The 22,844-nt window shown below is 43.3% G+C and overlaps 1 protein-coding gene across 1 annotated transcript in view; it reads right to left on the minus strand.

The window, feature by feature from the left end:
* Positions 1-21,906, minus strand: part of PRKG2 (protein kinase cGMP-dependent 2) — a 62,279-nt gene extending 40,373 nt beyond the window's left edge. Inside the window, exons 1-3 of the mRNA XM_073002036.2 lie at positions 21,816-21,906; positions 15,645-16,178; positions 3,815-3,981 (exon numbers count right to left, since the gene is read on the minus strand). Of these exons, the coding sequence (XP_072858137.2) occupies positions 3,815-3,981; positions 15,645-16,165 (688 nt within the window). The 5' untranslated portion in view covers positions 16,166-16,178; positions 21,816-21,906. The remainder of the gene's footprint in view (positions 1-3,814; positions 3,982-15,644; positions 16,179-21,815) is intronic.
* Between the last annotated feature and the right edge of the window lie 938 nt (positions 21,907-22,844).

Genomic DNA, 22,844 nt, shown 5'->3' on the forward strand with positions numbered 1-22,844 from the left:
AATCCCAGGGCACCCCCAAAAGAAAGGAATAACAAACCACTTCTGAATATTCCCTACCTAGAAAAAAACTTGAAAAGGGTTGGCATAAGTCAGATATGACTTGATGGTGAATGATTATTATTATTTAAAAGCTTCATCTCCTTCTATGAAAGAAGGTTCCTTTCAATGAAGGATGTTCACACACTCTTTTTCTGCGGTCGTTTCTAAATGCTTTTAAAACTTCATTAATTGTTTTAATGTCTTCATCTCCGGAATGCTGTTTTAATGTTGCAAGTTACTGTGGTTGTGAGCTGGATCTGTTTTTAGATTTAGGCTGCAAAATCTACATAACTCGAGTACTGCAAGGGAGAAAGGTGGGGTGTATATTAAACTTGTGCAGCCTATGGAGTGTAGCTTTTTGTGTCTCCCTATGTCCTCTTGATTGCCACCAGCAAGCCACAGTTCAGACGCAGAGGGCCGGTTTCCCATGCAAATGGCCCCATGCTAACCCTATCAAGCACTCTACTAGTTTTTCAAAAAGGGGGTCAGACAGCAGGAGATGGGAAGTATTTCTTCTTGAGACCCTGGAATGTGTTTTCTCTTGCCCATGATTTTCTAAAACCACTGCCCCTCAGAGGAGACCATACCGGGTGAGACGGACCTGTTGTCTGAGAGGAGGGATAAGTAGCCTCAGAGATGTTAGCAAATACATTCCAACCTGATGCCCAATGTAGATTACTACTTAGGAATCAAAAAGGTGAATGTGCTGAGCAATGCAGTCAACCCATTGTACAAAATGGTACCAATTTGGTTCAAACAGATTAAGAACGGAGCAAGTTGCTTGAGGATGGATCTAGCTTCTCCATCTTTTCTAGATCCATCTTTTCTAGATCATCTTTTCATCATCGATGGGCAGCAATGCTTTGAGAGTTAAGGTATTCCATCAAGAGATTATGGAGGTTAAACCCTGGAACATTTTGCGTGCAAAACATGTATGTTTCCACTGGACTGAAGCAACTTCGACAAAACCTTAGATCCATCCACCATAGTTTGATATGAAAGAAATATAACGGTAACATTTTGGAGGCCAAGAATTTCTACTGAGCAAAACGCATTCCTCTGTTACTCCAGCCTGCTTTATTTCAGCAGGGTAGCCAGTGTGAGGAAGAGTCATTTTGTTGTTTGAGATTGTAATAAGAAACTCTTGCTGCTCTGGTGCAAATCACCCACAGATCCATAGACGTAGACTATAGTCACCTACTGTTGAGAACAGGGAAATAAGACTAAAAGCTGCCATACTGTATAGCCCACAGTTCAAAGTTCCTGTACGAGCTTTAAATTCAATTTACAACACGTATGTCCTAAGATAAACTGCAGTCTCTAAACAAAGACTCCTGCCTCTCAGAAAGTTCTTTTAGACATTATCGCTATTGAAAAATGAATTTCATTAGCATTAAGAATACTTCACCTTCCTCTAGTCTAAACTTTTATTTCTTGATCCCACTAAAATGGAGATGGCATGTGCTGGCAAACTCCAAGCATGACTCTACATATCTTTGCTGTGCCTCATTGCTTCCTCCATTGGAACATTTCACAGCAGGCTGTCCACAAATGAGCTACATTGGTAATCCTGAATTTGTTGTTGGGGCATTAGATGGGGTCATTTGAAATTAGAGAGGAGCCTGTTAGCAGAGAGGAAGGGACAGCTTTTGCTCAGAAGATCACGTCTCCATAAGCAATTTCCTCCCTAATATTGATTCCGTTGCTTAATTAGGAGTAACGGAATTCAGCTATTGATTAGACTAGAATGGCTACAGTTTAAATGTACTGGCATTCAAATTAGGCATGACGGTAGCAGCTATAAGTTCACCAAGTCACATGCCTTGCCCCAGTCATAGATGGAGAGCTAGAGATTTGTGTGTGCGTTTGTGTGTGTGTGTGTGTGTGTGTGTGAGAGAGAGAGAGAGTGAGTGAGTGAGAGAGAGAGAGTGAGAGAGAGAGAGAGAGGAGAGAGATTAGTTAGGGGCACCAGGGCAGGAACATCCTATTCCCTGAGATTCACTGCCAAAACCTGAAACCAGGTGATGGGCCTTTGTGGCATCATATGAGCAGGTCAGGCAAAGTCTGGGAAGAGGAATGGAACTGATTTTGGACCAGATGATTGTAAAAAAGGGTATAATAGGAAACTGAGTCAAGCCAGCCAAATTGCCTCTGATTTAGAGCCGGAAAAACTATACGGCCTTCCGAGTCTAACCACGCCACATTGCAACCATGATCCAAGGAAAATAGCTATAGCTATAGATATATACCATATGTTTTGCTCCATAAGACGCACCTTTCCATAAGACGCACCAATTTTTTAGGAGAAGAAAACAGGAGAATATAATCTGTTTTCTTCGCTCCATAAGACACACAGAATTTCCACCCCCCTGTTTGGTGGGGAAAAAGTGCGTCTTATGGTGCAAAAAATACGGTATATATATACACACACACAAGCACACATGCACACACAGTGCATACATATACATATACACGTGCACATGCACGTGTGCGCGCACACACACGTATATATGTATATACTGTATTTTTCTGTGTATAAGACTATACTTTTGTCTAAAATCTTTAGACTAAAAATTGAGCGTTGTCATATACATGGAAGTAAGCTGAGGAAAGAACAAAAACAAGTAGAGGGGAAAGCAGGGATCAAAGCGATCCTGTAGCGCTTTGATCCCTTTCCCCCTACTTAGATTTCTTAATTTTGGGTTGGAAAAGTGGGGGTGTCTTATACATGGGGGCATCTTATACATGGAAAAATACGGTACTCTATGTGTGTGTTTCATATGCATATCCTAGCAATATATAAACTGCTAGGGGGGGGTACATAAAATATGCCTAACAACTGCCACCATTCCTGTAAGAGCTCTCGTCCCACACATGGAGACAGTAGACAGGACACATCCTCTACGGTAGAACGTCAGCTGTGGAATAGCCCTCCCCATGGAGATCAGAATGGTCCTGACATTTTGGCAACAAGCCAAACTTGACTGTTCATGAGCCTCGTGGCGCAGTGGTTAAACCGCTGTACTGCAGCCAAAACTCTGCTCACGACCTGGGGTTCAAATCCCAGGTAGCCGGCTCAAGGTTGACTCAGCCTTCCATCCTTCCGAGGTCGGTAAAATGAGTACCCAGCTCACTGGGGGGGCAATGTGTAGCCTGCATAATTAACTTGTAAGCAGCATGCTTTTTGCATTGTTCTTGGAATCTTTCAGGAATGGTCAATTGAGGCAGGCATGATTCATGGAATGGGACGGGAAAACATTTCACCCCAAGAATTTCAGGGGGTGCCCTCCTCTTTCTTGATCATGAGCTGCCCTCTGATCTTGGTTAGACTGTGGGCTTCTAAATTATGTAAAGTCATTTTTTGTTATTCTAAATCATTTCAATTAACATGAAATTAGTTTATTGTCTGTAACCCTGTCCTTTCAATAGAAGGATAGAAATATTTTAGTTCATTTAAGAAAAATCATCTGCAGAGCTGGAAGGGACCCTACGGATCATCCAGTCCAGCCCCTCTCAGGGAGGCCCCATGGGGGAATCAAACTCCCAACCTCTGGCTCTGCAGCCAGAGACCTAAACCACTGGGCTATTAAATAGCTCCAAAACATCTGGAGGACCAAAAGTTGAGATCAACTTTTTCAGGAAATAGGATTCTGGATTAGGCAGAACATGGCTAAGATATCAGTGGAGATCTTCTTACAATAATGTGTTAACAGTAAGACTTTGCTGCACAGCGGCTGGCTTCATTTATTCGAATGGACAAATATGGTTTACTAACCTGCCAGAACAAATATATGGTTGCCAGGCTCCCCTTGTTTGATTATATAGCTTCCCTGCTGGTATGTTCTTCCATACATACATTCCACCATATCTCTGATCTGCTGAGGGTCCAGTCTCTTCAAAAACTGGTTTCTATTCAGAGCATCCGTGATGAGCTTTTTCTCACTTGTATTCAGCAAGCCAAGGAGAGAAAAAGAGAAAGCGAGAAAGTCTGATTCATTTCATGCACATAAATCAATTGTATTATGCACAGCACTTTACTCTACCAGGGTGTTTACCATCTAATGCCCGTGAAGGTAATTTACTCTTTCAGTTTGGAACCTAAAGACTAGCAGTCTGTTGCCTAGGTATGGAAGGGCAGAGATTTTGTATAAGTGGCCCCAATCCATCCCCAATCGTGTGACCAATTCTGCAACCAGTGCAAGAACAGGCACACAAGGAGGATCCTGGCAGAACAAGTGGGGGGTGGACACTTACACAATTTCCCCTCCATTCTGCAACAGGATCATAACCAAAGTGTTCAGCATAAACTCAGGTGATGTGCGATAGTTTAAACCAGTGGCTCCCAACCTTGGATAACTCAAGTGTTCCTGAACTGCAGTTTGCAGAAAACTTTGCGTTTGATGCCTGCATTTTGAAACTCATTTTAAAAGAAAGAGATCTAACATGGACATCTGCCATGACTTTTGAGACTTCCATATTTTCCCCCCTTCACTATTCACAATATATTGGTGCACAGTCTGATGAAGACTGGTGTGGTCAAAAGTTAGCAATTTATTTCCGTGATCTAATAAAGGTATCACCTGCCCTTGCTTTTGTATAAGACTTGAAAAAGAGACAGAGTTTGACAGAAGTCAAACATAAGTTTGACAGCTGGTCAAAGGGATTCAACATTAAACATTGACCAAGGCTTCCTAACCCATTACCAAATGTGAGACCCCAGACTGACTTTCGCCATTCCACTTATGTCAAGAATGCTAGCAATAGCATTCTTGACATAAGTGAAGCATTCTTGACATAACTGAAGTGAGTCTATAAAGTAACAATAATGCTATTGTTACTTTATAGACTCATATCCAGTACTTGCCAATTGAAATTATTTATAGCTTGGTAGTCTTAATGAATAGTCACTGTCCATTAACTGCACGGGGCTATGTATAAATCTTCCTGCCGTATAGTCTCACTCTAGTGTCTCTGCAAGTGGTTGCAATCCACGAAATCTCAAATTAAAATAAAACAGCTTTTAAGGTGCTACAAGGTTGTTGTCTTTTATTTTGCTTATTTAGATTTTTTTTCTTACAGTGCTTACACAGATAAACATGGCTATGTTTCTGAAAGATTCTCTTTAGGACGTCTTTAAGAAAATCTTTTAAAAGGATTTAAGAACTCCGCTGCTGTGCTGGAGATTGTTGGTGTTTGTGTGTGTGCTGACTGCTAACTGAAAATCCCAAACCAGGAGACTCTCACCAGCTGTTAATGTCAAATGGGGAATGTAATCATGCTAAACTCCACCCCCCAGAACACCGTGATATAAAAAAAATAAACCTTCCTTTCAGGATGGATTAAAAAGTACAGCTGGTATGGAAAATGTCACTGTACTAGGTGATACAAGAACCACATTATCTGATTGGTGAGAATAGTAAAATCAGTGCTGAATTGAATAAGTTAAGAACATACATTCCATCTGTAAGAGTCCCAAGATACACCAAATGGCAGAGCTTTTTCTTCAGAAGAACTTGTGCAAGCACACAAATAATTTTGACTGCCTGTCCAGGTGCACCACGAATTTCTGTTCTTTGTGCTGATTGTGGCCATCCTCAATGCACTCCACTAAGACATTTAAACATATGTGTGTGTGTGTGTGTGTGTGTGTGTGTGTGTGTGTGTGTGCGTGTGTGTGTGTGTGTGTGTGTGTGTATGTTTAAATGTCTTAGTGGAGTGCATTGAGGACTGCAAATGAGCAGATCTCAATTACGGAGTAATCTGAAGCGCAACGTTTGTATGCCCCTGGAACTGCATGTTATCACAATGGCCTGCAAACTGCCCTGTCGGATGAAACAAATCTCTCCTACGCACTTTGGAAACTTCCAAGGACTTTATGAGCACTGGATTCATAACACATAGTACAATTCTCCCAGGGCTCCTTGTAGAGGACGCCCTAAGAGTGAATGATCACTTCCCGTTCAGCAGCTTGATTTATTTCCTTTATTACCTGCATAGCAAGCTTGAAGATGAAGGATGGCGATGAGAAAAAGTTTTAAAAAATAAGATCACATGCATAGTAATCATGTATTTGCAGGCTAAAGTGGAAAATGTAAGTGTTCAGGTGCTTCAGAGCAAGCCAGGCTATAAATAGGTCACGGTGTAGAATTGATAACAAATTTTCTCACTAGAAACTCACCCATCCTGTTATCCTACTTAAGGAATATCTAGTTATATCCCAGCATTAAAACATTTCCAGAGTTTGGCCAGCTCACTGGATAGACTCTTTCTGGGACCTAGTTCTAGATATTTCACTCCCAAACTGGGAAAGGTATTGATCTAAAAACAGCCCCACGTGAAAATAAGGGAAGAAAATTCTTTCTCTCAATTATACAATTCGGATGGCTTCCTTTTTCCCCTCTACCCTATATTGTTTTGTTAAATACATGATGGAGAAGAGTAAAATAATAATAATAAAAAAGAGGCAGGTAAGAAGGCAGCCAGGGAACTTCAAAGAGAAAGCTAGTTTCTATAGCGTGTAATAATTTCTAAAAATGTTGAACCATGAGTTTCGGATAATAGCTTCCTCATACGAAACTGTGGGTTAAGCTCCTTTCATGGCATTTAAGTTTCCTGTGCCAATATATATATGCTTTCAGAAACTGTGATCTAGAATTAGCCAGATTTCTGAATGAGAGGATGATGCCATAGAGAAAAACAGAACCCAAATGTAGATGTTCCTCATGTGGTCAGGAACTTCTTTGCAAGACTTAGAAGTAGATGCACTGCAGCAAACCTTTCATGCAATGAAAGCAACGGGGGAGGAGGCTCTGTAGCGGCACAGACCCCAGAGATAAGGCAGGGGCGCTGTTCCAAAAACAAATAGGCTTTATCTGGGACACAGGTGTCACTACGAGACTCGTGCAGTCTCAGAGGCTAAAATAAAACCAAAAATATCTCCTGCACTTGCCTGCAGGGTCAAATGCATATTTCCTGCTCTGTTTTTCCTCTGGACATACAATTCCTTCAAAATTCCATGTTCGGGTAATGAGACTTGCAAATGAAGCCCCTGTTTACCTCCCTATTATCAGTCTGAAAGCCGAAGCAAATTAATTTACAACATGCCAAGGTTGTTATTCATGATCCACACCCACCTAAGTGCAACAGCATGACCCACAGCAGCAAATTGCTTCTAGTTAAGAAGTCGCCACTTGTACTGTATTCCTCATCTCAAAAAGACCCATGACTGGGTGTGTGATGAAGAATACAAGCAATGACTTGCGATCTAGTGGGCAGTTTGCTGCTGAAAATGATGCTACTGCACTTAAAGCCAGCATGACTAATCAACAGAATTCTGGCCAATGTCTTTTACCCCTTAAGGGAGTTCTGGTTCTAACGACAGCCAAAGTGTACCATCTAGTTAGGTGGTCAGATGTAATTTCCTGAGGATTTCAGCAACGTGTTTTGAGAACATTAGGCCGCCATTTTCTCCACAGCTTTGCATTTAAATGTGTGGCTTCGCCTGCTTCTTTGTAACTGTCCCTTCAGCCTCACAAATGTGGCAGTGTGGTCATTTTTTCCCTTGACCTAACACACCGACATTTTCACCAATCAGTTATCAAATCTGTTGCTGAGATTTGCAACACGGTTGTAAATCATTCTGAGTTAAATAAGGCTAATACATGTATAACAGCCATAAGTGCATGGTTAAGACATGTCTTTTGGCATCTACTAAATTCTAGTCTGTGCTACTGTTATAGGTATTGTAGCTAAACATAATTTCATTCAACATAATTCCCTTGAAATAAAAGAGTGGTGTGGTCATTATACAATACAAAAGCAGGAGCAGGCCTTTTATAGACCACTAAAGAACTCGTACAATATGCTAGCTTTCACTAGTAAACTGTTTGTATTGTTCCCCTAACCTATGGCTTTGCTATCAAATTCCCCATTTCAGCTATTCAATCTGTAATTTTTATTAGCAGTGGTATACTTATCCGTTGGAAGGAACATAAATAAACATTGCCGCCATTAAAGGCCTATCTGGTACAGTTATTCTCCCCTTTAAACATTGATGGGTGAAATAAAAATAGCAAATTTCATTTGTGCCTCTCCATAAAGATTTATTTTTTTCAGGATAATGATTACTGGATGCAGAGTCTTACACAGTAAGAATTTACCTCCAATCTCTGGTATTAAAGAGGGGAAAACAAGCTACAGGGTTCAAAGATCAAGAGCAGAGTAAGAAATTGAAAAGAACGGCAATGAGGAATAAACAAAACTAAAAGAGCTATAAACATAATCCTCTGGGAGGTCTCCCTGCTCTTAGGTGATGCATAAGCTTTTGAAAGGGGGATCTTCACATCAAGAGTAAAAAATTCAAGGAAAGCTTATTATGCAAGATTATACTGGAACAGGGCGGGGGGAAATGCACTATGAGCATCTGTGAGAGGACACGACTTGCTGAACACAGAGGTCAATCAATATTAGTTCCAGTGGAAAATGCCTAAGGAAGTTTGGATAGTGATTAGTGATGCTCTCATGTTTCATCTAGAATGACAGCATCCTCTCCAAGCTCCTGCATCCATTTTCCACATTTGTAAAGAAGGCAGGAGACAGGCCACCTTCAAAGTAAGGGCATTGGATCTCCTGTATAAGACATTCACCACAGACACGCCGGGGAAGAATGCATTTCTTTTGCCAGGTGTTTCGTGTAACAGCTACAGATAAATCTCCTTTCGAGCTTGGTCAGCTTGACCTTCAGGCTCACTCTTTGCAAAAAGTCCAGTATGTTTTGGGGTTATTTCACACGAAGGTGTTTGTTACACTTCTGAAACATTTTTAGGAAGTATTTTTAGCTTACTTGCTTTCTATAGCAAAATATCAAATGTCAAAATCTATTTTTGTCTGCTAGAAAAAAAAAATATTTCAGCTCTGGTTCATGACAACATTCATACCTCTTCCCACCCTAATTAGCTGTTCACACATCCAGTCTCCTGTGTTCATGTGAAATATGGATTGAGTCACCTCCTAAAGTGAACGGGTACTCTTTTTGTCAAGTCCTGAATATGTTGTTTTTCCTTATTAAAGGGGAGTTCTGTCTATTGCCACAGAACTTCTGATGTGTTCACTTTCCTTTTAGAGAAGCCTCTGATGGATGCAATGTTTCTGTTTCTCCCTGTTTCTCTGAAATCTTAATGTTTGTGTCTCTAGAGATTTGCTTGGCTTCCACACCTTGGAACCTGGCTCTGAGGAATGGATATTGGTGTTGCTGGCATACACCATCAAGTTGCTTCCAGCTTTTGGCAACCCAATGCATCAATGACCTCTAAAGGGGATTATCATCAACAGCCTAGGTCTTGCAAACTAAAGGTCACAGTTTACTGAGCCCATCTCTTTTATTTTAGGTCTTCCTCTTTTCCTACGACCTTCAATACTTTGCTAACGTGGTTCCCCAAAAATAAGACAGGGTCTTATATTAATTTTTGCTCCAAAAATGCATTAGGGCTTATTTTCAGGGGATGTTTTATTTTACAGTCATGTCATCTTCTTCTGGTTGCTGCACAATGGTAGAAGGTGGGGTTTCGCTTACCTGGGGCTTATTTTTGGGGTAGGGCTTATATTACGAGCATCCTGAAAAATCATACTAGGGCTTATTTTCAGGTTTGGTCTTATTTTCAGGGAAGCAGGATAGCATTCTTGTCTTTTTCAATTAATCTTGTCATAATATGACTGAAGTAATTTCAGAATTTTAGCTTCTGTTGAGAGTTAGGCTTGATTTGATTTAGGATCCACTTATTCTTCTTTCTGATCGCTCATGGTATCTGTAAAGCGCTCCTTCAATTCAAAATGAATTCAACGTTTTCCTGCCAGTTCTCCTCACCCGCCAGTTTTCACATCCATAGATCGTAATTAAATATTGTAAATGGAAATTAGAATCCTGTGTTATGCAAGCCCCAACTTCTGGGGTGAAGAAGGAGAGAATATGAGAACATTAGGCATTCCCTGCTGAATTAGAATGAAGTTTCTCTAGTCCAGTTTTGTATTCACACTCTGTGGCTAAAAAAAGTCCCTAAAAAATCCCCAAGCAAGGTAACCGTGCAACGGCGTCCTCCAATTCATGTTCTTCAATAACTGCTATTCAAAATTACACAGTTAGAGATAATACACAGTTCTCATGACTAGTGGTCAGCAATGCCTTTACACTCTATAAATTTGTCATGTTTTCTAAAGTACCGTAATTCAGATTCATGGCTATCATTATATCTTGGGGTAGCAAATTTCAATGCAGCTATGTTCCCAAACTGGAATGCCACCAAACCCAACCAGGGGCAGTGCAGAATCCTCTGATCCTCTATTAGCCTTCTTTAATTGCTTCTCCCTTCTCCCCCTCACCCAAAGTATCACAGTAGGAAGCCAGTAGGGAGCTAGTAAGTCAAGCGAACCATGAATTGAAAATGTTTGGGAATCCCGGGTGTACCCTGTGAAGTTCTTTCTTGGATTCCTTTTGCATCTCCCTCCATATTCTCCACTATATTTGGATTTCAAATAATATGAGTTCCTAATAATATATCTACTCTCTGCTTGCTACCTTAACCTGCACATGGATGAGCCTTGTGGCACAGTGGTTAAACTGCTATACTTTAGCCAAAACTGTGCTCACCACACGGGGTTGAGCCTCAGGTAGCCAGCTCAAGGTTGACTCCGCCTTCTATCCTTCCAAGGTCAGTGAAATGATTACCCAGCTCATGAGGTGGGGATGTGTAGTCTGCATAATTAACTTGTAAACTGCCCAGAGAGTGCTTGAAGCACTATGGGGCAGTATATAAGCAGCACACTTTTTTAGTGTTTTTCCCCAAGGACTTAACATGTATGCACTTCAATCTAGTGCTGCACCACCTATTGATAATTAATAATTGCATGCCATCAAGTCAGTTCTAATTTATGGTGACCCTTTCCAGAGTCCTGTAGATAGAGAATATGCAGAAGTGGTTTACCATTCCTTTCTTCTGGGGATGCCATGGAACTGTGCAGCTTGCCCAAGGCCACCCAGGCTGGCTCTTCTTTGGATCTGCCACAATGGAGGATCCAAATTTCAAAATCTGGCTCTGCGGCCAGATAACTAAAGTTCTCTCATGCAGACAAGTGGCAGTGTACAATTACATGTCATGATGTTCAGTAGGATTCCTTTATTTTTCCCTCTGTTTGTGTTTTCCAGCCCTTGGTGGAACTTGGAAGCCCCAGGAAGAAGGAAAGGGCAAAACACATCAAAACCTGGTACCAACGAAGTTTCATTGTTTTACCCTGCAGATTCAAGTTTCTTTCCAATGGAATCCAAATTTCAGCAGGATTCATTTGGATGGCCTCTTTATAGCATTCCATCTACCCTAGAGGAGCTGAATGGGAACGTACTATCCCACGAGAATCATAACCTGTTTGCATAACAAGTAGACAGAGAAATGACTATGTAGCATAGACAACCTACAGACTTTAGTTATGAGGCTGGACAACTCAGTCTAAAGTACTGGGGCTAAATACATTGGTGCCTCACTTGACAACGTTAATTCGTTCCAGCGAAATCGCTGTAGAGCAAAAACGTCAAGCGAAATAAAAAAGCCCATTGAAATGCATTGAAAATCATTCAATGTGTTCCAATGGGCTGAATACCTGCTCATCCAGCGAAGATCCTCCACATGGCAGCCATTTTTGGGTGCCTGTTAAGTGGAAAATGCCTCCTAAAGACAGCGGGGAGCCATTTTGAGCAGCCAGCAGCCATTTTGAAAACCCGATGATCAGCTGTTTTGATCGTCGTAATGCAAAGAATCAGTTCCCGAAGCAGGGAACCGATCGTCGCAAAGCAAAAAAAAACCATTAGAACATTTTGCAATCTCAATTGCGATCGCAAAAACATTGTCGTGAAGCGGATTCGTTGTTATACAGGGTAATCGTTAAGTGAGGCAACACTGTAATGATTTTCTGAACATTCTAAAGTTTTGTAGAACTAACAGCATCGAAAACAGCGGGTGGTAGAGAGCTAGAAATGTGGGTGCATAGGTCTATTTTAAATGTGCATGCTACATGGTCTGCTTTAAGCTGAAATTGATTTTGTGTTGTTATTATTTTTATTAAGCACCCCTTCTGCCCTCACTGTCTGAAACAGGGGGTTCTTACAAATCTGTTTTTCAGTTTCTGTCCAGAATTGGTGAAACCAGATGAAAGAGGTATCAATCAGCTCGGAGTCCTCATTTTATATAAACAGAGAAGAAAGCAAAGCTCTGGGAACTGTGATATTCTGTTCAGACACAGGAAAAGCCGGTGAATGTTGTCATTATTGTGATCGAGGTACTGCTGCTAATGGAACAGGTGAGACATCCAAAAGAAACAAAAGATTCCAAATATGGGAAGTAGAGGGACAGAGCACAATATAATGGAGAAAATGGACAAATAAATAAATGGTTGTATATGCCAGTCCATAATAATATAACCTTGAAAACAAGTCCACAAGTTTTTAGTTCTCTCTTGCCTGTCTGCTCAAACAGACCTCATGTTAGCCATCTGAGGTTTTTTTTTTTTTTAAGAAAAAGGATAAAAGTCTCAAGTTTATGAAAGTACCATGGCTTTGATGCTGAGAGCCTTTCTTATTTGCTCTGGGAAACTAGCAAATGTGTATTTACAAAGCAGCAACACCATTTTGTTTTCTGCTCAGCTATATTCATAAGCTACAGGGGGGGAAATTGTATACACATGGCACTAATATTCACAAGGAGAACATAAATAAATTTCACTGCAATCTCTATTTCCCTCCCACCATAGAGGACAGCAGAACTGAAACACCGAATTCAACAATAGTGCTTAAACACGGTCCATGTTGGCTGGAAAGTCCGGACACTGGAAAACTAGGAGCAGAGGCAAAACACCTCTGTAACTTGGAGCATATTTGTGCCATACATTTATGAGCACTGAGGTCTACTTCTAAAACATGGCATAAGCTCACAAGCCTAGTATGCAATGTCTTTCCTTCCTCCTGTCACCACAGTTCCTGCTTCCTGTTACCCAGTGACAGATTAAAAGTTCTTCAGAAAGCCACATTTCTTTTATGTCTGTGCTCAAGTTCTACAGCTGTATAGCTTTGCTACAGCAGCAAGAATTTGCAAGGTATTTACTGACAGGCAAGCTCTGCCTCCTAACTAAAGGGCAAGAAAAGAACCTATGCCACTCTCATAACAAGGTAAGCAAGGACAGAAGAGAATGCCGCAAATCATATCAGTCTCACAAGCTGTCAGTTCACTGATACAATTTGTTGTTGTTTAGTTCTTAAGTCATGTCTGACTCTTCGTGACCCCATGGACCAGAGCACACCAGGCCCTCCTGTCTTCCACTGCCTCCCAGAGTTGGGTAAAATTCATGTTAGTAGTTTCGATTACATTGTCCAGCCATCTCATCCTCTGTTGTCCCCTTCTCCTCTTGCCTTCACTCTTTCCCAACATCAGGGTCTTTTCCAGGGAGTCTTCTCTTCTCATCAGATGGCCAAAGTATTGGAGCCTCAGCTTCAGGATCTGTCCTTCCAGTGAGCACTTGGGGTTGATTTCCTTCAAATTGCATAGGTTTGGTCTCTTTGCAGGTCAGATGCCCAAAATCTTCCAAGGTAGGCTTCAGCAGTATGCGGATTGAGAACTCCCAGAAGTACAAGTTGGATTTCGAAGGGGCAGAGGAACTTGAGACCAAATTGCTAACATGTGTTGGATTATGGAGAAAGCCAGAGAGTTCCAGAAAAACATCTACTTCTGCTTCGTTGACTATGCAAAAGCCTTTGACTGTGTGAACCACAGCAAACTATGGCAAGTTCTTAAAGAAATGGGAGTGCCTGACCACCTTATCTGTCTCCTGAGAAATGTATTTATACAGTATGTGGGAGAGGACGCAACAGTTAGAACTGGATATGGAACAACTGATTGCTTCAAAATTGGGAAAGGAGTACGACAAGGCTGTATATTGTCTCCCTGCTTATTTAACTTATATGCAGAATACATCGTGCAAATTGCCGGACTAGAGGAATCCCAAACCGGAATTAAGATTGCCGGAAAAAAATATCAACAACCTCTGATGTGCGGATGATGCCACTCTGGTGGCAGAAAGAAAGGAGGAATTAAAGAACCTTTTAATGAGGATGAAAGAGGAGAGTTCAAAAAACGGTCTGAAGCTCACTATCAAAAAAACTAAGATCATGGCCACTGGTCCCATCACCTCCTGGCAAATAAAAGGGAAAGATATGGAGGTAGTGACAGATTTTACTTTCTTGGGCTCCGTGATCACTGCAGATGGCGACAGCAGCCACGAAATTAAAAGAGGCCTGCTTCTTGGGAGGAAAGCAATGACAAACCTCAATTTGAACTTCATAAACATCACCTTGCCAACAAAAGTCCACATAGTCAAAGCTATGGTTTTTCCTGTCGTGATGCATGGAAGTGACAGCTGGACCATAAAGAAAGCTGACCACAGAAGAATGGATGCTTTTGAATTGTGGTGCTGGAGGAGACTCTTGAGAGTCCCCTGGACTGCAAGGAGAACAAACCTATCCATCCGAAAGGAAATCAACCCTGAATGCTCACTGGAAGGACAGATCCTGAAGCTGAGGCTCCAATATTTTGGCCATCTGATGAGAAGAGAAGACTCCCTGGAAAAGACCCTGATGTTAGGAAAGTGTGAAGGCAAGAGAAGAAGGGGATGACAGAGGATGAGATGGTTGAACAGTGTCATCGGAGCTACTGACATGAATTTCACCCAACTCTGGGAGGCAGTGGGAGACAGGCGGGCCTGGCGTGCTCTGGTCCATGGGGCACAAGGAATCAGACATGACTAAATGACTAAACAACAACAACACTTGCTGTTTTTAGCTTCACGTGTTGTCTTTTAATGATATAAGCCACCTTAGGGCCTCATTCTAGTAGAAAGGTGGGGTAAAAATATCTAAAATAAATAAATATAGGTACCCAAAAAATGCTTCCCCATCACAACAAGTAATTATGTTCATGCTAGTCCAACATGAAATAGAACCACAATACGATTACTGACCCTACAGAATAGGAACTCATCATCCTATGAAAACCACATCTGGCTATGTGCATATAGTGGTGCCTCGTTTGACGAGGATAATCCATTCCAGCAAAATCACTGTAGAACTAAATCCTCATCAAGCGAAATGAAAAAGCCCACTGAAATGCATTGAAAACCGGTTCAATGCGTTCCAATGGGCAAAATACCTCAGCGTCAAGCGAAGATCCTCCATAGGACGGTCATTTTCCGGCACCTGTCTTGCGAAAAAAGCCTTCCTAAACACAGCGGGGAGCCATTTTAAACAGCGGGTGGCCATTTTGAAACCTGATGATCAGCTGTTCTCGTAAAGCAAAAAAAACGGTTCCCGAAGCAGGGAACCGATAATCATAAAGCAAATTTTCCCTATCTAAACATCATTTTGCGATAGCAAAAGTGATCGCAAAAAACTTGTTAAGCGATTTCCTCGTCTAACGTGGTAATCGTCAAGCGGGGCACCACTGTAGTTATGAGCTAAACACATCACCCAATCACTCTGTAACATGCTCAGCAATGTACAAGGCACATCTTCTCACCTAGAGGCCTTTCTGACTCTCGCCTTCTCGAAAGAAAACCTGGGTTGTTCCGTCAGGTCGTATGTCCGGGTCGTCGGCTCTGCTGACACGCCTTCCTTGGCCCCTCTCCTCCTGTTGCTGCATGCTGCTTGGCTGCTTCGGGGCGGTTCTTTAAGAGGTGAAAAGGGGAAGGGGTTTGTTCCCTGGGTGTCCACCACATCCTGAAGTTTATTCAGCTGGATGCATTTACACTTGAGCTCCTCGGTGAGCTCTGCAATGGTCCTGGTTTGCTTAGCCAGTTGCTCCTGGAGCTCCAGAATATGGTAGTTCCTTTCATGAAGCTCTTCTTCCTGCCTTTTCAGTTCCTTTTCGAGCTCCCAAACCCTGCTCCTCAGAATATCTGCAGCACCAGTTATGGTACTGATGTTCAAACCTGGGTCTTTCAAAAATTTACTACTGCCACCTGCGCATCCATAAGGGCAGTTTCCAGCATGATTCTCTGGCCTCTTCAGGTATTTGGGTTTCACTGAACCATTTCCCATTTGGGACGGTGACCTACAGAAAGAAAACAGATCATTTACCTAAGAGCAGAAAGCTAAGAGAGGCAGATCTTTCTTTCTGTGCAGTGACAAAAGACAGAAAGGGGTCCTCGCTTCTCTCTCTCTTTAATCCATTATAAATCCATCAAGAGCCGTGGTTCCCAACGTTGGGTCCCATAGATGTTCTTGGACTACAACTCCCAGAAATCCTGGCCAGCACAGCTGATGGTGAAGGCTTCTGTGAATTTTAGTCCAGGATCCTCTTGGGATGAAAACTGGGCACACAAGGTTGAAAGCCACTGTTCTAGAGTAATCTCTGCCTTTGACCCACTACACATTTTAATTCAATGGTTCATGCAACTATTTTTATTATACTTAGATTAAAGCACTGAAGGAGAAATCAGTTAAGAGTAGACGGGGGGAGCAACCCTTTCTTGCTATTGCATGATGCTTTCTTGTTTTGTTTCATTTTGCTTTTTAAATGATGAGAAAACTAGAAAGTCATTTCAAATTCTTCAGCACAATGTGCAAGTGTCAAATACTGAGCTATCAAATGGACCCAGAGCTGAAGAAACATTTTGATGCTAGTTTTCAGATTTCCGAGTGTCAGGCATACAACAAAGGGGAGTTCTGGAGTTCTTCTGCTGATCCCATCCCCACAGGTGGATTTTCCACACACTCTTTCATTCTTATTTTTTCCCTCTAAACTGAAAGTTTCAGAACACTTTTGGAGGATGTGTGAGTGAGTGGGTGAAGAAATCAGGACAAATATTGAATAACTGCCATGACAATGTGTAGTACGGACAAATTCTGTGGCAGGCAGTTTACACTGCATCTAAAAATCAGTACGTGGGTTAACTTTTAGGAATGTCAAGAATCATATCCACACCCAAATATGTTGCTGCCTGAGACACAGAACAGTGACCTCCCCCCTGCCATACTAGGTATAAAATCCAATTTAATTGATAACTCAATCTTTCCTCAACATACAACAACCTCCTCCATCACATCTGAAGGCCATGAGCATCCATAAGGGATGCGATTGTTGTTGAACTCTCCACTTGAATCCTTTCAGCACCTTGGACAGCTTCCTGAAGTTCAAATGGAAATCCAGGGGAGATTTACCAATCCACTGACATCAGAGCCACCAACCTCCACTGCTTGCCAACTATGGGATCCTAAGTACATCTGTTATGTTAATGCACACATAGTGGTGGCAGCAGCGGTGTGCATTATCCATGCATACTATGCTAACATTCTATTAGGTAGCTTTGATACCTGCAGCCTTAAAAAAATTATGTGGCTGTTCTTTCTGAAGATAGCAGAGTGACCCATGGGATGCTCACCTCCCACACCTTACTGCACACCCACAGCACCTGAGGCAACCGTCTCACTCTGCCTAATGGTAGGGCTGCTCCTGATGGGGATGTCAACTGCCATATTTTGCAAACTTGTCACCCAATTAGACAGTATCAGCAGACAGCCCCACTACCCTTTCAAATGTTTGCTCATTGTCTTCCCAAGTAACATGTGGCCACATCCTGTTTCCTCAGATAATGTGGGACAAAATGGCTAGGTAATCTCCTTTATGATCTATGTGCTCTGCACTCATTAATGGTAATAACGGTTTGCCAGCAACTTAAGATGACCGTTTTCAGGTACAGAGGACTCGGAGGTGGTTTATCATTCCCCTTCTTTTGAGGGCATTCTGGGACTGTGAAGATTACCCAAGGCCACACAGGTTGGCTTTACTCCTAGGAGATACAGTGGTGAATTGAAATCCCAACCTCTGGCTCTGCAGCCAAATGCCTAACTCACTGAGCTCTCTGGCCAGCCTCTATGCTGATTGCATCTCATAACGTGCTCATTGCCAAGGGAAGACGGGGCTGTTTTTACTTCTGGCTTGGTAACAACCCATTATCGGTGTCAAGGGAGTGCTTTCTAAGCACATCTCAACATGGAATGAATTTCAGAAATGCACATGACCTAAATCTAACTCAGAATTAGAGGACAGGAAGAGCACTCCACCAGCTCTAGACCATTAATCCTGTGTGATATATATAAAAAAGGAGAGCACTCATTAGCATAGTACAGCTACTGGGCTCTGTACACCAGCAGCACTGCTGTTTTGAGAGACAAGCAGAGCTTTGGCTCCTAAATCTCTCTGCATACCTCTATCCTAGAGGTATCATTGCTGCAAGCAAGGGTGTTGGCAAGTCACTGGGTCGGAGTCCCAACTCTGAGTTCAAGTCTTTGGTACCAAATCCTGAATCCCTATTAAAAGCAAGCAATATTTCCCCAGAAAAAAAAGGGAGAGGCGGGTGGGTTCTGATGCACGAGTCAAGTCCAAATCATGGAGAAAACAAAACAAAACCCTGAGTCAAGTCACCAGTGAGACTTAAGTCTGACTTGGCAGTTAGTCTCACGAGTCCTCAAGTCCCTGGTCCCAAGCAAACTTATCATTGACTAATAGCTGCAGGACTGTGACTGTCGCTGTTGCTTTGCTCCTGGGTGGGGTGGGGGCACGGGATGCTGTCTTACTTCCAAGATGCACCAGAGAATGACCAGCTATTGCATCTCAGCCCAAACTTTGCCTTAGCACTGGCCTAAGCCTGGCAGATGATGAGCCTTCTCATCCACTCATTCTGTAACAGCAAAGTTAGTTATCCAAGTCCCATCTTACACAGGTCATTATTTATAGATTTCCTGCTGTTCTCGGCCAGATGTCTGCCCTGGTGGACGGAAACAGCCATCTCTGTCTTCTACGCATTACCTGCTTTGGGGTTTAGATCTAATGGGGAGGATGTCTGGCTGAACCACACTTTTCTGCCAGGAGTGCCAAAATCCCAGTGCCAGGAGCAATTTAGAACTTAAAACCGGAACCTTCCTGCTTCTTTCCTCCACACCAATATCTCATGCAAAACCTGAATGCTACCACTTTCTCTTATGTCCCTTTTGTTCTCGCACCATTTTCTTATTTTATTTATTGATTGATTTAATTTATATACCGCCCACACTACCCAAAGGTCTCTGGGTGGTTTACAGCAATTTAACTACAGTAAAAAAAGATAAGACAATTAAAATACAATTAAAATATATATATTCTAAAAGTTGCCATCTTTTTCCTCACCTAGATTAGTCCTTCCTCCCATTTTACCATATTAAATGTTTAAACAAATTATTCACAGTATTCTTTTTTTATTTTTTTTTTACACATGCTGCTTGAATGGAGACTTGCTTTATCTCCTCTGTATCCTTGCTGCTCCTAATTTTGCTTTCTTCAACTGCCCCCCACCCCCCGCTGTCCATTTTTGGCCTTATCTACTTTTTTTGTTGCATATTCTCTTTCCTTCCTTTTAAAAGCACCAGCATCGCTTGGACGTGAAACTTCATTTCAGCCGCAGCTCATCAGGACCTGCTTCCTAGAAAAATCTGTGTAGTTCCTACATTTCGCAACAGGTTTTGGAACCAGATGCTTCTGCCTCCCCTCTCTTCTTATGGAAACAGAAAACATACAGAAAAGTATACATTTATTAGGCAAGCAGCTTGCTCCCAAAAGCTCCAGAAAGGTATCATTTTATCATGACAAGACTATGGCATGGTAGGTACAAATAAGATGAAATTACTGGCACAGCCATAATGGTAGATTTGAAGTACAGCTACTCATCATGGCAGTCTCTGGAGCTCACACCCAAGAAAACCTGCAATTCCAGGCTGATATATGTTTCTGTAGAAACGAACCAGTTCCAGCAATTTTGATCTCCACAAGAATATATATCTCTTGTTATTTTAAGTTAAGGAGTTTAAATGGTCATTCAAAACAATGCTGTCACAAGATATATTCTTGCTGGAAAAATCCGTCCCTACTACCTGTTATCGGGAGGGTTGGAGATACAGGGGATACAGGGCAGCCTCAATGAGTGTGTGTGTATGCACATGTGTGTGTATGCACATGTGTGTGTATGCACATACATGTGCCTGGGTGTACATGCATGTATGCAAGAGTGTATGGCAGAGGTTGTCATTATCCCCAGCGATTAAAAAGCCCTGTGGTTTCAACCCTGCAAGTGGAAAGAGTCAACAGCATAGATGTTAGAGTTTGCTTTTTGGAAATGGACCCTTAGATGGATACCAGTGTATAAGAGAATGGATGCTGATATGTGTAAATCAGAGAAAAAGAAGGTGGAATGGATGTACAGGTCTGGCTGTCGGACATGTCCCAGAAGGATCTACTATGTACCACAGTGATGTGACACTCTGGAAATGTGAGTGGTACATAGTAGACACCCAGCAAACTGGTGATCATGATCATAGAGGGATTTGGCTTTGCTGCTGAGCTCTTCCATCGCTCTCCTCTGTTGCCGTGCTGTTTAATTAACCAACACAGGGCCCAATGTGTCATTAAGTCACATCAGATCTTCATCTCATCCTCCAGTTCTCCCCATCCTGTCCCCGGGAGCAAAAGCTTGTGCCCAGTTCTGATGAAATAGCTAGTCATTCTCTTGTGCATCTTGGAAGCAGTGCAGTTATTATGATAATTCCCAGCCATGGTTATTTAATATACAGATATGCACACATCAGGCAAAATGTCCCCATGTTATATAAACCTGATTTTCCCCCCATTAGATATACTATGGGAAGCTGAAAGCAACAGATATGCAAGGTCTCAGTAGATGAAATTCATGCTTCATCCCATTGGACCACCATTCTCTTTTTCTGCAAAGACAGACTTGGGGGAAATCCTAGCACATGTTACAACGGCAGTAACATTCGACAACTTCACTGGAATGGAAGTCAGCTCCATATGTGTGAAATATAATGCATTCTATATTCATTAAGCCCCAGGTCTACCGAGCACAGGTGACGGGTCTAGGGGATCTGTATGCATGCTGGATCTCAACACGTACCACCCTGAAGAAGCCCATAAAGTACCTGAGTCCCCCCCACACACCACCCATCTCTCCCATCAGACCATCATATGTGCAACAGTTGCAAAGTCTCCCTGCCTGCTGTGGCACAGAGGTGGAATGCAACCTCTCCCGCAGTGCCAGGTAACATGGATCGGCGGTCCTCTCAGCATCATTGACCAGCACTTTCCACCAGCACCTGAAAACAGGGATTTGTCTCCTAAAAAGTATGGAGATGGTGGCGCATCCTTTGATCCCATTGAGTCACACAGGGTTAAAACACCTGGATTCTTCACTCTCTCCCAGCGCCCAGTCCCCTACTCCACTCAACCCTGGGTGATCCTTTCAACCAAGGCATGTTTCAGGGAAGATGAAGATCTTAATGCCTGTTTAGCAGTGACAGTTAATTCGAGGCGAATTAATGCCGCACACCCCGTTTGCCCCTGTCACTGGCAGTCCTGCACGCCAAGTTCCATTACACAGGCACGGAACCCCACACACACACACTTCGTACACATGCATACACATCCCAGGGTATAGGTGGGATGGCATTGCATCAAACACATACATATAAACCCAAGATGCCTAGACTTGAACTATCAGCACGCTGAGCCCACCCCACCCCACCCGAGACCCTTCCAGTGCGTCTCCTCTTCCTCCTTCTCGGCTTCTTGCTTCATCTCTCTCACATACACACATACACACACACACACTAGACCCGGAGCATCCCTAGCAGCTCCGCTCACCTGGTCGCTCAGGTTGGTGGGGCAGCAGCCCACCCCTCTCGGATCCCTTCCTCCGCCTTTCCGAGGGACAGAGGCGGCTCCCCCCGTCCTGAGCAGCGGGGCTCGCGGGGAGAGGAGCGGGAGCGGAGGCAGGAACGAAGAGACTGGGGCGAGAGAGAGAGAGAGACGCCGAGAGCGAGCGCCCGGCGAGAGCAGACAGTGCGCAGAGGACGGCCCCGCTCGCCGCCACCCGCCCCGCTCCCCGACTGCTTGGGAGAGCCGAGGACTGGCAGACGCGCAGGCGGGCGAGCGGGACTGGGGACCAGGGGCTGCCTCCCCGCGCCCAGGAGAGGAGGCGGAGGAAGAGGAGGAGGAGGCGGCAGCGAGGGAGGGAGGGAGGCGCAGGGCGGGAACGGCAGCCGTGCCAGCCGGTTTGCCCTGTGCTGTGCCCGCAGCCCGGGGCGGGGTGGAAGCGAGCGAGCGAGCGAGCAGGCAAGCTCTGCCCTGGCTTTCGCTCTGCCAGGGTGGGCCAGGCGCACCGCCCGCCTGCTTATCCCCCGGGAGGGCGCAGAGGCGAGGTAAAAGGGATCGCGGAGCGGCGGGATTCGCACGTGCAGAGAGCCTCCCCGCTGGGACCAGGGTGACCTAAATGTATGAATGCACCAGGGCTGACCTGACTGACTTAGAAATGCAGGGCTGGAAGGCACCCTTGGGGGTCATCAAGTCCAGCCCCCGAGACAGCGGGGAATCGAACTGCCAACCTCCAGCTCAGCAGTCAAAAGCCCTGAACCACTGAGCTCTCCAGCAGCTCTAACAGAGACGATTCGAAACTGCATTCCATTAAATCAAAAGCAATGCCATCATCATCATCATCATCATCATTAAAAAAACACCAGGCACAGACAACATTACGAAAACATTGACTGGTATTATATAACGGATCCAAGTTTTCACCAAAAACCTAAGTGTGTGTCTTCCCGAGGTGAGATGTTTCGATTGTCAGGTCTCTGTACCTTGTTGGTTATTCCAGTTCTTTATTCTTAACTCCAG

Source organism: Pogona vitticeps, chromosome 5, assembly GCF_051106095.1.
Source record: "Pogona vitticeps strain Pit_001003342236 chromosome 5, PviZW2.1, whole genome shotgun sequence".
NCBI classification, from domain to species: domain Eukaryota; kingdom Metazoa; phylum Chordata; class Lepidosauria; order Squamata; family Agamidae; genus Pogona; species Pogona vitticeps.